The sequence below is a fragment of the Camelus dromedarius genome, chromosome 17 (genome assembly GCF_036321535.1).
Source record: "Camelus dromedarius isolate mCamDro1 chromosome 17, mCamDro1.pat, whole genome shotgun sequence".
Lineage (NCBI taxonomy): Eukaryota > Metazoa > Chordata > Mammalia > Artiodactyla > Camelidae > Camelus > Camelus dromedarius.
Genome location: NC_087452.1, coordinates 45,758,328 through 45,774,579, shown reverse-complemented (window position 1 = coordinate 45,774,579; position 16,252 = coordinate 45,758,328). Strand labels below are relative to the sequence as shown.

Below are 16,252 nucleotides of genomic sequence, written 5' to 3'. Positions count from 1 at the left end.
AAAAGGAATTATGTACTTAGGAATCATACAAGGGAGTCAAAGTTCAGGGAATGGACGAGGGAAAGAGGAGAGGTAGCAGTGATAAAAGAGCAATGAAGCCGAGCCTTGACATCGGTATTTGGAGCCTAGTGACTGAGAAAGTCTATGTGTGTGGTATGCAAAGACTTTCACCCAAGGGGTTTAGGGGAATGGACACTTGAAAGAGAATCAGTTTTCTGAGTCTTAGTTTTCTTTATGTTCTTTTCTTAAAATTGAGGTCCAGGCATTATACTGATTCCCTTTCTCCATCTCTCATTGCACAGCCATCCATCTCCCATTTTGTGTAGGGAAACCATACCGTTCAGCTGTCCCTGTATGTTGCCCTGAGGTATAAAAAACTCCAGGGTTCCAAATGAAGGCACAGTTCACAATGTGGTGTGGAAATACTGACCTTTCTCTCAAAGAGAGCAAGCTAGAGATCTGTTACAGAACTCTGATTCTTCGTGAGAATCTGAGTTTTCAGAAATTGTGATTTGCTGGATCATAATCTAAAGAGATTGATTTAGCAAAATTATCTCGAAAGTACTGACTAATACATATCCTGAGATATTTGTGAGGGTAGATCTAAAAAAGTATATTAAGCCTATCCTGTGAATTCTAAAGCATGAAATAGAGCAGAAAAGTCAGTATTAAGTGAGAAGAGAAAAAAATGGACAGAGGTCAGTTTCAGGAACAGAAATTACAGTACAATCCTTGAGATGCTTGTCTTTGGTGAGGGGTGTCCCATTTGGAATGTTGATGTTCAAATGGTTTCCCTTAGAACAGAGCCAAGTCTCTATATAGCTTAGCATAGATTTTCTTACTCTAGTAAGGCTGATCATGGTTAAACAAGATTCTTTAGGAAGCAGTGTAGAACTCTGAAATTAGCAAAATAGATCTTTTCCATAAAGCCAGTATCTTTTCTAGAGGACAGTGCTTCTTGTGTTTTCACACTACAGTTTTTGCTACTATATTTGAAGAAACAGGAGAAGTCTCTTTCTCTTAGGGAAGACCTAGGCTGATGCGAGAGAAAAGAGACCAATTGGAATAGTTAATAGAAATATGAAATGGAGAAGGTGAGCTTCCCTTGTTTCATGTAGGGTGGAGACTATTTTTTGACGGTGTAATACATTGCTTGAATAATTGAAGGGTGAAAGTCAAAAGGAGCTAAAATTACCCACACCTACACATTTTTGGCATTTTTTTTCCTCCAAAAGAGAGGGAGAATGACTTCTTAAGTCAGACTAAATGTCTCACATAGACTTCATTTCTGAAAAGGGTATATGAATACTTTTCTCGCTTGTCAGTAACCAGACTATTTAAAGATTTAAGGAAAAATGAGATAAAGAGTAAAATGTGGTTTTTAAATTCGTTAAAGAGAAACAACCACACTTGAAATTCCTGTGGCATTAGAAAATACTCAGTAATAGGAGAAAGAGGAAGAGATTTAGAGTGAACTGTTGAACTTTTAAGCATCATAAGTAGTTTGTTCAAATAAAAATACTGGTAGATGATTATCATGATAATTAATAACGAAGGTTGTATATACCTCTTGGAAGATGTTGCAGTAATGGGCGGTAGAAACAAGCCTGTCTTGCATTCCTTCTTTTTATGAGAACTGAGACTGCTTTCTATCAGATACGTTTTTGATCCATGTATAACAGGTATATTATGAAAGTGAACTGACATTTTTAGTTCAAATAGAAATTCCTAGTTCCCTCTTGTATATCTCATAAACAGAGTTTTTAAAACATGAAGGAAAAATTCTGTGTGAGGAAAAAACACTTCCCTATCCTTTCTCCTTTCTTTTTGATACATTGAATATGCAAATGATAGGAGACATTACTTTGATGTTATCATGAGGCATTCTGCCAAAGTAGTTCTTTAACATTTATGTGGCAAGATTGATGGGAAGACAGGTTGGGATAAAACAGACCTGTATTGGGTAGAAGTGGAAGAAGGGATTGCAAGTCTTTTTTGAAAAGGAGGTTTACCCAGGTTTACATATAATGAGAAATAAACCTTGAAGAAGTGAAGATTAGAAATTATAGTTTAGTAGCAAGACTCACAGTGGTGATTGAATGGGTTAATATTTGAAGTATAAGAAAGGTGCCAAGACGGGAGAAATTTGAGGCAGAGATGGGGACCACTTGCTTTGTATCTCCTTTGTGAGAGTAATACTTGTCGGAGGATTTGGTAAAACGTTTTATAGATTATGTGTGATGCTTATAAGGTGGTATAGTGATGGTTATTATTGGTCATGTAGTATTAATGGGGTTTTCTGGCTATGATTTTTCTTTCTTTGCCTAGCCTTTTCAGGTTTTTTTTTTCTTTTTTAATTAAAACTTGCTCATTGTTTTAAAAATCAAAGAATGAGGCATGATCAATTAAGAGCTTGTTATGTATTCTGCTAGGATTTCTTCAGAGGGTACATAGTCTTTGAACTTTTTCTGTAAATATACATGCACACACACATAACCTTTCAGTTTTTGGCACAGATAAGATCATACTATAGAGACTAATGATTTTTCTTCATTTACAAAATAGCATGACATATATGTTACCTGTTAGTGCTATTCACCAATATCTTGTTTTCTTCTCTTCTCAGGACATGGGTGGGACCATGTGACTAGTACTGGGCCACTGAATTGAGAGTATAAATGATGTGTATTTCTTTCCAGCTGATTATTTGTTGTGTTTGGTCTTGCAAAGTTCTCTTCTCTTTGGCACAATGATTGTAGCATTCAAGGTGGTGGCTGTTCTGGCCATGATTATTTAAAATGTGTAATATCTGTACCAAAAAGTTGAAATCTGAAATGGACTTTTCTGTCCTTTTGTTTCCAAAGTAACTTAAGAAAAGGCTAAAGCTTTAAGGTTCAAAGTTGCATCTTCACATATCTTAAGAGAACTGTGCTACTGGTTTTGCTTATGTAATTTTAAACATATGTCAGTGTTTTTCAAACACTTGTTTTAGCTCTTGAACCCTTTCTTCAATTGAGAGTTCACACAGGAGCCTAATGTATAAAGAGATGAGTGTGGATTAAGTGGGATGGCACCGTAATCCCTTCAAAAGTGAATATCCCACTCTCTTCAAAGTGTATTCCAGACTCCTGTCAGAAAGGTAGTCCCAGAGGGGTTCTTTGGACTCTCTGAGGTACGGGGAACTGTTTGAAATCCACTTTTAAGGTTCATGTGCCCAGAAGGTGATGCAAATTATTAGAGGCATTTATTATTCTCTTGCTGTTTGGAATCATCTTGTGATCGTGCTCAAGAATGTGGGCATGAACCAAAGCTGCTTATTAGTTCAATCCCATCTTGACCACTTAATGGCTGAATGGTTTTGGATAAGTGACTTAACATTTTTGTACCTTAGTCTAGTCATCTATGTATTGGGTGTAGTATCCTACCTCAAAGTTATTTTTTGGGTTGTGGGTTTTTTTGTTGTTGTTGTTTTGTTTTTGGTGATGATTAAGTGAAAACCATTCTTATCACAGTACCTGACAGTTGTTAAAAACAATTTTTTAAAAAGAGTAACTGTAAATAAATAGTGCTGAGCAATGCACCTGTTTACCCATCCCCTTCTTGGACACCTTTCTCTTCCTTATACACACTAAACTCTCCTATCTCGAGGTCTTTGCACTTGCTGGTTTCTTTACCTAGGGACAGCTCTTCCCGCCTCTTTGAATGGCTGGCTTCTCCCATCCTGGAAGGTCTCACAGATGTTAGAAGGCTTCATGTATACTTTGCTTAAAGTAGTCTTTACCTCTTACTCCTTCCTTGCCTTCTTTCCATTTCACTCTTTTATTTCATCCTTTTGGTATCTTCCAAGGCTTTTGTTTCAACCTACAATTACCTGGTTTGTGTTTACTATACTTAAGCTCCAGGAAAGCAGAGACTGCCTGTCGTTTTCACTGCTGTTCCCAGACCTAATAGAAACCTGGTACACAGTAGTTGCTTAGAACTAAAAAAAAAAAAAAAAAAAAAAAAAAATTAAATTAAAAATTATTACCTTTTAAAAATGTAAACCATACTAGTGTTCAATGTAGAATAGCTATCCTTAGAGGCATATATTATTATAATGTCTTGACAGATGAGTTTTTGGGAGGCTTTGAAAGACGTGCTATCAAGTTGACATATGTTCTCTATCCTTAGGAGACAGCTCTGAACTCTCACTTGGGGTCCATGTATCCTTATTTCTGGTAGAAACTTACGTTTAGTTAACCTGGTATTTCAGCGCAAAGCAAATGAGAATACTGGGGTTATTGAGGGCGTCGGCCTTCGGGGGACAGTGTTGAGATGTGGTGGTACTTGGTTCAGAGCTCTCCCACCTCCCTTCCTTCACCCCACCTTTCTCCTCTACTCCCCTTCTTTGCTGCTTACATTGACTGTTCTTTATCACCATCGTTGACCAAAATTGCTTGCCTCTCCTTTGTTTCCTCTTTTCTGTTTCTGATTGATTCTTCTGTTTCTTAGGTTTTATTTGCAAAGGCTAAGCTAAACTAGACTCGTGTTGTCTTACAGAAATTAGGGTTGTGAACTGTGCATTTGTGGGGTGTGGGACATGTTTGCCTGCCATCCCGTCTGTGTTTATCTTGCTCTTTCATTGCCAAAAGCATTCTTTCTCTGTTGTTTTTTGGTTACTTCCCAATTTGAATCTATTTCTGTAAAGCCTGGTTTCTAAATTTTTGAGGTTTTCTCTGTGTTCATCTTAAAGTGTGTTAACCTTGGATCTGTATAAGAATGCAGCATAGAAATGAAAAGGGTAGGAGGTATTACAGCAGGCACTTATTTGAGACAGTCATTTTAATACCAGTGTTATGAAAAAGTGACATAGCCCCTGGAAAGTGTCAAGTAGCAAACTTTGGCTAACAGTTTAATTATATTTATATGCATTTGGTAGATTTAGAGAAGTAATGGTTTAGGGAAAAGGAGGACAGAACTGGCCCTTGGGAGACTTGCTTGTGTTTTACCTTTAACACTGCCTTTAGCCCATGTCTTTGGGCTAGAACTTCTTTTTTACTTCCTTAGCTATAAATTGTGACCTTTATTTCTCAACTTCTCTAGCTCACATTCTACACATACCATATGTTATGTTTCAAAAGCTAGTCACAGAGGCCTTAGGTGCCTTCAGGTTGGTCACAGCTTTAAAGCTAAGAATGTACTGTTCTTCTCCTTAGTTTATTCTTACATATTTTCCAATTTTATTTTTTTGATACAATGCCATATTTTTTATAGAGAACTGGAAACGTTAATGAAACGTACAAAGCCCGTTCCCACCTCAAAAGTTTCCTCTTGAAGATGGAAAAGGTTTTGGTTAAATTTAAGACTGAGGTATAAAACTTTTTTAACCTTTAAGATTAAGGGTGTATTGTGGTATTTTGTTTCAGTACATAATCATGAGCTTTTGTTGTTTTGAATGTACATTAGGTGTTTGACTATAAAGAAAGATGAACTAACACACCGAAAACCAAGCATTACCAAGTGGTTAGGTCTCCAACAAGATCTGTAGAAGGAAAATGCAGAGGCAGCACCTTCCCTCCATGTTCACGAGGGCAGCCCTAGTTTACAAATGGGTTGGTACTTAGTGTCTGTTTTCCTAAGGAAACAATATGGTATAAATTTAAGCCAGTTTGTAAAGTTGCTATTTAAGCTGTACTGTTTGGAATACAAGTGTTGTACTGATAACTCTGCTAGAACCCAAGAAGTAGAACCATTTTCCATACATGGACTTCCATCATGTAATCTCATCTTACTGCTTTAGGAGGTAGTTTCTTCTCCCTAAATCAAGCACGTAAACTTGTCTTAGGTTTTGAAGGGTTCCCTGGGATGAAGAAGAATTAAACTAAGGCTATTCACGAGGATTTAAAAAAAAAAAGTCTGGGCTTTTTTTTTTTTTTTTTTAAGTGGACCAGGGAAGGGAGGATGGAGCATTAGAGAAGACTTCTTCAAGAATGAATCACTGGTTTGAGGGGATTGCATAAAGAATAAAATGTATGGCTGTGGTGGCTTTCTATGTAGATGGAATAAATTGCTAAGAAAGACCAGGCTAAAATTCATTCCTCAATAAGAAAGTGAAGTAAAAGATTGATTAGATACATTCTTTTTTTGATTATTTACTGTAGTGGAGAAGAGTAGTTGTGTGGTCAATTTATATTGATTTTGGACTTTTTCCCCCTAGTTATTAACTCCCCCTTCCATTCTTTTTTTTTAATCGAGATGTAATTACCATGTAACAGTGTCGTTTTAGATGGACAACGTAATGATTTCATATGTGTATATATTATGAAATGATTACCACAGTAAGTTTAATTAATTAACATTCATTACCACACCTAGTTACAGATTACTTTTTCTTGTGATGAGAACTTTTAAGATTTAAACAACTTTCAAATATATAATACAGTATTGTTAACTCATCCCCAGGATTTATTTATCTTATAACTGGGAGTTTGAACCTTTTGACTACCTCCACCCATCCCCCCCCAATCCTTCTCTGACAACCAGCCGTCCCTTTTCTGAGTTTTGTGGGGTTTTTCAGAGTCCATATAAATGAGATCAGACAGTATTTGTCTTTCTCTCTGACTTATTTCACTTACTGTAATGCTCTCAAGGTCCATCCTTGATGTCACAAATGGCAGGATTCCTTCCTTTTTGGGGGCTGAATAATGTGTGTGAGTGTGTACACACCATTTTCTTTATTCATTTGTCAGTGGACACTCAGTTTGTCCCCATGTCTTGGCCATGCTGCAACAAACATGGGCATGTGGATAATTCTTTGAGATAGTGATTTCATTTCTTTTGGATTAGTATCCAGAAGTGGAATTGCTGGATCATATGGTTGTACTATTTTTAATTTTTTGAGGAACTTCCCTTCTGTCTTCTATAGTGGCTGCACCAATTTACATTCCACCAACAGTGTGTGAGGGTTGCCTTTTCTCCACGTTCTTGCCAACACTTACTTCTTGTCTTTTTAATAATAGCCTTTCTGACAGGTATGAGGTGGTATGTCATTGTGGTTTTGATTTGCATTTCCCTGGTGATTAGGGTGTTGAACATCTTTTCATGTACCTGTTGCTATTAGTATGTCTTCTTTGGAAAAATGTATAATTAGTTTGGATTGGGTTTTTAATACTTCAACTGAGGTTTCCTGGGAATTCATATAAAAGAAAATAACTAGACAGTACTTGTAGTATACACATAGTAACAACTGAATCTGTAGCACAGTGTTATAAATTTAGATTTGTGTGCTTCTGGTTCAGTGTATATACACACATGTATATATAAAATAATTTTTGTATGTGTGTGTATGTATAGTTATTCAATCTTGAATTAAAATTTTCTGCTAGGCTTCAAACTTCCATATCATTTAATTGAACAATACCTTTAACAGCAAGGAAAGTGTTATAAAAAAATGACTGGTGTTTGACAGTTACATCTTGAGTCAAATTTTTTACAATTTTGTTAACCAAAACAAAATATCAAAATAAATTTGATGATGTGGTTAGTGTCATTGCAACTATACTATATAACCTCGAGTTTAAGATTCTGTGTTCACTGAACCTAGTTGTTCTTATTGATTGACTTACTAATAAATGTTATAAATTTGGGCTTAAGTATCTTTTAAAAGATACTTTTATCTATCCTCTTTATGTTTTATGAAGATTTTATTTGAATAAAGTTTCCAAGCCTTTAAAGTTTGAAGTGCAGTAGTTTATTCCATTTTGAAATTTCATATTGCATATCTTAATTATGACAATTAAATTTCTTTACTTTGAATGAAATTAATGTATTTTCTACTAATTGAAAAGATTGGCATTTATAAGGGATGATAATGGGTTAGAATGAGGTGGGGACAAAATATTACCTCTTATAACAGGGCTTTAAAAACTTGAAATTTGTAGTCTTTGAGACATCTCTGTTTTTAACATAGTGTCAGGGATGTTGATTTTCAAATTTAAAGTCTAAAGGAATCTAGTGATAAACGATTAGAATTAGTATGCATTTGCAATTTTCTGGTTATAAAGTCAGTGTGAAAAAATCAAGAGATACCTGTCTGTGTGTCAAGCAGAATTTTTTTTAAATAAATGAAGGTAACATTAAAAATGAGAATAAATCTAAGCAAAGATGTGTAAGACCGCTAAGGTGAAATTATACATTTTCTGGAGAGACATTAAAGAAGACCTAAATGAAGGAGATGAACTATATTTATGGGTTGGATGAGTCAGTATTGTAAAGTTGTTAATTCTCCCTGAATTAACATGTGGAGTAAATGGACTTTTCAATCAAAACCCCGCATGATTTTTTTTGGGGTGAACTTGACAAGCTTATTTAAAAATGTATGTGGTTATGCAAAAGGACAAAATCAAAGGCATAGTTTTACAATGTTCTGCCAGATATCAGGATTTTATTTAAAGCTCTAATTTAAAAGTTTGCATATTATCAGTGCAAGAATAGATGTAGAGACCACTCGAACAGAATAGAATCCAGAAACAGACCCACCCATTAATGAACCCTAGTGTATGATAGAGGTGAAACTGTACAGCAGTTTGGAAACAGTTACTTATACAGAGGAAATAAAGTTGAACCCCTATTTCTCACATGAAATAATTGATTCCAGGTGTATTAAGCACCTAAATAAGTAAGTTTGAACTGTAAATTGTCATGAAGAAGAAAATCTTTATGGCCTTGGGGCAGTTTAAAAAAAAGCTTTTTTAACCAGAAAAAAGCAATAACCCATAGCACAAACTTGATAAATTAGGTTTATGTCAAGAATTTTCTGTTCTTTAAAAAATACCATTATGAGTGAAGAGAAGATACATAATGAGAACAGTTTATAACTCATATAACCGACAAAAAATAATATAAAGAACTGAGTTGAATTAACTAGAAAAAGATGCAAAGTACTTCAGCACATACTTAAGAGGAAATTTCATGGACAGTTAATGTATGAGAAGTGTTCAGCCTCAGAAGGCATCATGGAAATGCAAATCAAAACTATAAGGAGATGTCGACACAGTTACTGTAGTCAGAGAGTTCATTTAGCTATCAGACGGGGCTGATTAGTAGAGTGGTAGTGAGTGGTATGTTTATGGGAGAGGATAGGGGTGGGGTGGGTACTGTATTATGAGCCTAAAAGGAAAAGAGTGACTGACCGCTGTTACATTGGAAGTGCCCAGTGAAGTAGGAGTGTGCCGCCCTTCCTTACAGTCCTGTTGTTTTACCTCCAGGAGATAGGAGGGGAAACCCATAAGGGCATTTGGAAAACCACTCCTAGTGGTAGGTTGGAAACTGGGCCAGAAAATAAGATAGAAAAATGAACGGCAAGCAGGAGGAAATTAACTGAAAATAAAAGAAAATGGGTATATAAGAATGAGTTGTGGGAGCCTTGCATACTAGGATTGACTTGACCCTGGGGATAAAATAGAACTAAATACATTCTACATCCATTTATGTTTAGTTTTTAGACACTTCAGGTTTTCTATAGAATCTTCTTAATGAGCTTGCTTGTTTAACTCTTTCTGCCTTCAGGCTTGGATCTCAGGAAGTATAGTTAAATTGGTTTTAGTCTGTAACTTCGGGGGTACCATTTAAAATTGACATTGGGAAGCTGTCTAGATTGTACTTCATTTCCATTTTAAAACATTTATGAAATCAATTATTCATTCAACAAATATTCGAGGGCTCCTGTGTAGCAGGTGCTGTGCTAGGTGCTTCCCTCATGGGAGTATTTATCTAGTGAGGTAAATATTAATCAGGTAAACTAATGTGCAATTGCATTTGTGTCAAGTGCTAGGAAGAAAAAAGTACATTGAACCTTTTCTGTTAGAACAGCATCCCTTAGAAACATGCTGGAGTTTGAAGGATGAGTTATTTAGGCTAAGAGGGGATATCAGTGATCCAGGGAAAGGGAATTGGCAGTCTGAAGATCCTGAGATAGGAGGGGAAAGGTGAGCCTGGAGGACTGAAAGATGGGTATGTGGAAAGAAGGGAGATAGAGATGTGAGATGAGACTCGGTTATGTCAGAGCTAGAGCATATGTGGCTGTGGTTTTGTTACATGAAGTCTCCTTTCCTTTAATTTTAAGAGATGAAGGCCTTGAACAAGTTGAGCGGAGGGTTGCTATATGATCACATTTGCATTTTGAAAGCATGTTCTTTGTTGAGACATGGTAACAGATTGGGGAATTAGGTGGGCAAAATGGATGTAGTGGGAGGATTAGGGACTACTGTAGTCTGGTTAGGAAATGACAGCGTGGATCACAGTGCTAGTATCAGAGGAGGAAAAGTGTGGACAATTGCTAGAAAACACTAAAAGCAGACACAGTGTATTTATTTTACGGGTGGATAGGTGGTGTCTGATCGTGACTTTAGTTGAATATTTGAGTTTGAGATGTCTTTGTGATGCTCAAGGGGGAAAAAAAAACCCCACACCATGTAGACAGGGAGATAACATTAACAAATTGCGGGTATGACTGACATCTCTTGAGGATGAGTTAGAGTTAACGAGAGGGTCCTGGGTAGAGGAGGCTGCCTATACAGAAATCAGAGAAGAGGACTGGAAATGTGGGGTAAAAATCAGGAGATTGTTGTAGTTATAAAAGCCAAAGGAGGAGAATGATTCAACAAAGAGGGAGAGGTCAAGAATTATGTAAAATTAAAAGTAAAAAAATCACTCAGAATAACTTTGATTATGAAGTTAGAATCCCATGTTTCTTAGTTTTCAAAACAATAATCCCTTGGAGTCCCTTTTTTTTTTTTTAAGTGAAAAATTACGTTTGAAATGTAAAACTTTGATTCTTGCTAAAATACAAGGGCTTCTGTCATTGAAATATTTTCATGAGTTTTAAGGATGTTACTTTTCCTGTTGTGCTTTGAAGGGTGATTCTCTACCTCTTATAGTTTGTAATTTTTGTTTATGAGCTTATTTGAGTCTCGAGTTATTTTTGGTTTTTGCTTTTACTGTTAATACAAGGTTTTGGACCTTTGTTTCAGTGTTAACTTCTTGACTTGGAGATTCCTCATAAATTTAGACTATCGTGCATGGTGCAAAGGTTAAGAGTTTACCTTTTTTTATGGGAGTCTTCTCTTGGGAAGAGAAACTTTGCCACTTCCATGCTGGTGTGTATGTTTTTTTTTGTTTTTTTTTGTTTTTTTAATCTCTGAAAGGACAGTCTTTCCAAGGTCCCACCAAACTTTAAGTACAATAAATACTTGTTTCTAGCATTTGGGAATTTCCCTTTTAAAATTAGCTCTGATACTTAATTATTCTTGGAGGGTGCTAGGATTTCTAGCATTAGCTTACTTTTCCCTGTTACTGGAAAACAAACTTGTTTTACTTTAAATTCTGATTTTAGAATCCTTTACCCTAAGTCAGAAATTTGGGTATATTTTTCCATTGTCTTTATAGCATTTAGTGATTCCAACTGATTGATGCTCTTTTGGAGAAAATCTGTTTATTTTCTATGAATGATTATAAATTGCACTTTATCCTTAGCATTTTGAAATTTATTGAGGTGTGTATGAAGTTTTCTGTGTTTTTCCCTAACGTCTCTGGGGCATAGTGATTCTTTTTTAAAGATAAATGTAAAAACTGGATTTACCTTTAGATTTCTTTATTTTTCATATAACTTTTTTTCCAGCTTTATTTAGATACAACTGATGAATAAAGTTGTATGTATTTAATGTGTGCTGCATGATTTGAGATATACGTACATATTGTGAAATGATTGCCACAATTTAATTAACATATCCGTCACCTCACATAGTTCCTTTCATGTGTGAGAGAACTCTTAAGATTTCACCTCCTCAGCAAATTTCAAGTACACAATACAGTATTACTAACTACAGCCACCTTGCTGATCCTTAGAACTGATTCATATTATAACTGAAGTTTGTACCCTTTGACCTACCTCTCCCCATTTGTCCTGTCCCTTATACCCTGGCAGCCACCATTCTACTGTTTCTGAGTTAAACTTTTTTAAAGCTCACATATAAGTGATACCATATAGTATTTTTCTTTCTGGTTTATTTCACTTAGCATAAATGCCTTCCAGGCTCATACATGTTGTTAAAAATCACAAGTGGCAAGATTTCCTTCTGTTCTGTGGCTGAATAATATTCCATTATATATATATAAAACTACATTTTCTTTATCCATTTCTCTATCAGCAGACACTTAGGTTTTCTTGGCTATTATGAGTAATGCTGTAGTGAACATGGAAATCCTGGTATCTCTTCTATGACTTTTTCTCCTTTGGATATACAGTTGACCCTTGAACATCACAGGTTTGAACTACATGGGTCTACTTATACATGGATTTTTTTCAGTAATAAATACATTCCGCAGTTGATTGAATCCACAGATGCAGAGGAACTGCAGATGTGGAGGAACCAAGTATATGGAGGGCTGACTATGAGTCATGTGCAGATTTTCGATTGTGCAGAGGGCTGACACCCCTAACGCCCACATTGTTCAAGGGCCTCCTGTATGCCCAGAAATAGGATCATACGATAGTTCTATTTTTAAATTTTTTAAGGAATCTCCACACTGTTTTCCACAATGGCTGTGTAAATTTACATTCCCACCAACACTGTACTAGGGCTTCCCTTTTCTCCACATCCTTGATTTGTTACCTATTGTCTTTTTGGTAATAGCCATCCTAACAGGTGTGAGGTGTAGCTCATTGTGGTTTTGATTTGCATTTCTCTAATGATTAGTGATGTTGAGCACCTTTTCATGCACCTGTTGGCCATGTATATATCTCTAGGAAAATGTCTTCAGGTTCTTTGACCCTTTTTTAATCAGATTTTTGTGGGTATTTTTTGTTTTAGCTATTAAGTGTGAATTCCTTATATGTTTTAGATATTAATTTCTTACTAGATACATAGTTTGCGAGCATTTTCTCTCGTTCTATAGGTTGCCTTTTCATATTGTTTATTCTTTGCTGTGCACAAGCATTTTAGTTTTGATATAGTCCCACTTGTTTGTTTTTATTTTTGTTGCCTTTGCTTTTCCTGCTTGTTTTTGGTGTCATATCCCCAAAAATCATTGCCAAGGCCAAGGTCAAGGAGATTTTTCTGTTTTTCTCTAGGAGTTTTATGGTTTCAGACTCACATTTAAGTCAGTAATCCATTTTGAGTTAATTTTTGTGTGTGGTCTAAGATAAGGGTCCAGTTTCATCCTTTTTTATGTAGTATCAGTTTTCTGACACCATTTGTTGAAGAGACTGTTCTTTCCTCATTTGTTCTTGGTGCCTTTGTCAAAGGTTAGTTGACTGTAAAAGTGGGGTTTTATTTCTAGGCTCTGTATTCTGTTCCATGATCTGTCTTTTTATGCAGGTATTATACTATAGCTTTGTATCAGCGAGTGTGATGCCTTCAGTTTTGTTCTTCTTTCTCAAGATTACTTTGCCTCTTCAGGATTTGGGGGGGTTCTGTATGAATTTTGGGGTTATTTTTCTATTTTTGTGGAAAATGCCATTGGAAGTTTTATAAGGATTGCATTGACTGTAGATTGCTTTGGGTGATATGGACATTTTAACAATATTACTTTCTCTAGTCCATGAGCATGGAATGTCTTCCCATTTGTTTGTGTCTTTTTTCATCGGTGTCTTAATTTTCAGTTTACAGACCTTTCACCTCCTTAGTTAAATTTATTCCTAAATATTTTATTGATTTTGATACTGTTGTAAATTGGATTACTTTCTTAATTTCTCTTTCAGATAGTTCATAGTTAGTGTATAGAAATGCAACTGACTTTGTAATGTTGATTTTTGTATCCTTCAACTGCATTAGTGAAGTCTGGAGTTTACTGTATATAAGATCATGTCATCTGCAAACAGTTTTAATTCTTCCTTCCCTATTTGGATGCCTTTTATTTCTTGTCTAATTGCTCAGGCTAGGACCTCAGTATTGTTTTGAATAGAAGGGTGAGAGTGGGCATCCTTGTTTTGCTTCTAATCTTAGACAAAAAGCTTTCAACTTTCCACCACTGAGTATGATGCTAGCTGTGGGCTTGTCATATATGGCTTTTACCATGTTGAGGTACATTTCTCCTGTACCTAATTTTTTAGTTTTTGTTATGACAGGATGTTGAATTTTGTCAAATGCCTTTTCTGCTTCTGTTGAGATGATCATATGATTTTTATCCTTCATTCTGTTAATGATGTACCAAATTTATTAATTTTTGTATTTTGAACCATCCTTGACTCCCATGGATAAATTTCAGTTAATTATGGTGTATGATCCTTTTAATGTGCTGTTGAATTAGATTTGCTAGTATTTTCTTGAGGATTTTTGCATCTTTGTTCATCAGGGACACTGGTCTGTGATTTTCTTTTCTTGTGTCCTTGTTTGACTTGAGTATCAAGGTAATGCTGGCCTTGTAAATGATTTTGGAATTGTTTCTTTAATTTTTTGGAAAAGTTTGAGAAGGGTTGGCATTAATTCAATAGCCTCTGAGTACTTTAGAGACATTATATTGTGTATTTATCATTGCCACCTGTGCCCCAAGCAATGGCCAGATGTTAATTTGAGCATTACTAATTTATTATTATTATTATTTTTTTTTTTTTTTAGATTACACATATGAGTGATCTTATATGGTATTTTTCTTTCTCTTTCTGGCTTACTTCACTTAGAATGACATTCTCCAGATATTATTATTATTATTAATTTGAGTTTTGTAGACTTGTGTTTTGTGGGGCATGTTTTTGTTTTTAATTATATTAGAGGTATAAGCTTACTTCTTGGAAAATAATCTGTTACTCAGAGTTGAGGAAAATTATTATAAAAGATGTATTTACATAGCCATAGAGTTAATGTAAAGACATTTGTATTTATAATATTAGAAAGATATAGCTATTTCTTCCTAGTAAGCAAAGCTTTATAACATTTCTTCTTTTTCCTGTTTTCTCTAGGTTTAACTATAGATCAACACATCATCTTGCGTCCCATGGGTTCTATGAATTTTTAAATTGGTTTGATGAAAGAGCATGGTATCCACTAGGAAGAATAGTAGGTGGTACTGTAAGTATATTTGCAACTACTTATGTTAACCTTAAAATCTTTCAGTTATTTGAGTAAATCATTAATCACTAAGGTAATGGCGATTCTTGAAAGCTTTGTATAGTTACCGAATACATTTTTCTGTGCCTGATTATCTAGTATTTAGTTTTCTACACCTCTTTTCTTGACACTCTTCTTCTCACCCCTCCACCTGTTTTTGGCTTATCTCATACTAGCCGCTACTTCTGTCAAGGAGGCTAGGAGGAGGATCTCTTGTCACAGTATTAAGTTCAGGTTATTTGTGTTTCTGTTTTGTTCTATAGTAACTTTATAGAAAAAAAAAACTGGGGGAAGGAAATAGAAATGTAGAAGAGTCAGGTAATTCTAATTTTCCAGGTCCCAAATCTGTTTTAAATTACTCCAGGTAATTGAATGTTGATCACAGTTCATGGGGGATTATAATGTCCGGAAGATGACATAAGGGAAGATGTTTTCAGGATTTGGGATGTAAGAAGAATATTGAAGAGAAAGTGAAAGACGAGATACCTATTGGGGAAATATGTTTAGTATTTTTTTCTTGATCAATTTTGGCAGAGATTTATCAATTTTAGATTTCTTAACCCAAAGAAACTTTGACTTTGTTGATTATCTCTATTAAATAATGGTCTTTTGCTGTGTTAATTTCAGTTTATTTCCTCCTCCTTTCTTGAGTTTTTTTTTGATGTTTTTATCTGACTTCCTGATAGTTGTTCAATAATTTTCAACTTTTCTTTGTTACTATTCACTTTTGAAGCTATAGATTTCCAAATAATCTTTGTTTTAGCTATATTGCATAAGTTTTGATATAGAATATTTTCATTATCATTCAAGTGAAAATGTATTTTAGTTTCCCCTGATTCGTGGGTCACTTAGGATTATGTTTAACTTTTAAACATAAGAGATTTTCCTGGTTATCTTTTTTTGCTTTATACTTCAAATATATTGTGATTAGAAAATAAATTCTGTGATTTTAATCCTTTGAACTTTATTGAGACTTGATTTGTGGCCCAAGATACAGCCAAATTTTATAAATGTTCCCTTTATGTTTGGAAGGAATGTTTTCCATGATAGTAGGATGTTGTGTTTATAATCTGGGGCATCCTCTTATCTTCAGTGTAAATAGATAAAGATACCAGGAGAATAGTCATGATGGTCTCCAGGGTGGATTAGAATGGTATTGAATGGTGAGA

The 16,252-nt window shown here is 35.1% G+C and overlaps 1 protein-coding gene across 1 annotated transcript in view; it reads left to right on the top strand.

Moving 5' to 3' along the window:
* Positions 1-16,252, top strand: part of STT3B (STT3 oligosaccharyltransferase complex catalytic subunit B) — an 82,390-nt gene that overhangs the window by 23,295 nt on the left and 42,843 nt on the right. Inside the window, exon 2 of the mRNA XM_031469820.2 lies at positions 14,936-15,044. Within this exon, the coding sequence (XP_031325680.2) occupies positions 14,936-15,044 (109 nt within the window). The remainder of the gene's footprint in view (positions 1-14,935; positions 15,045-16,252) is intronic.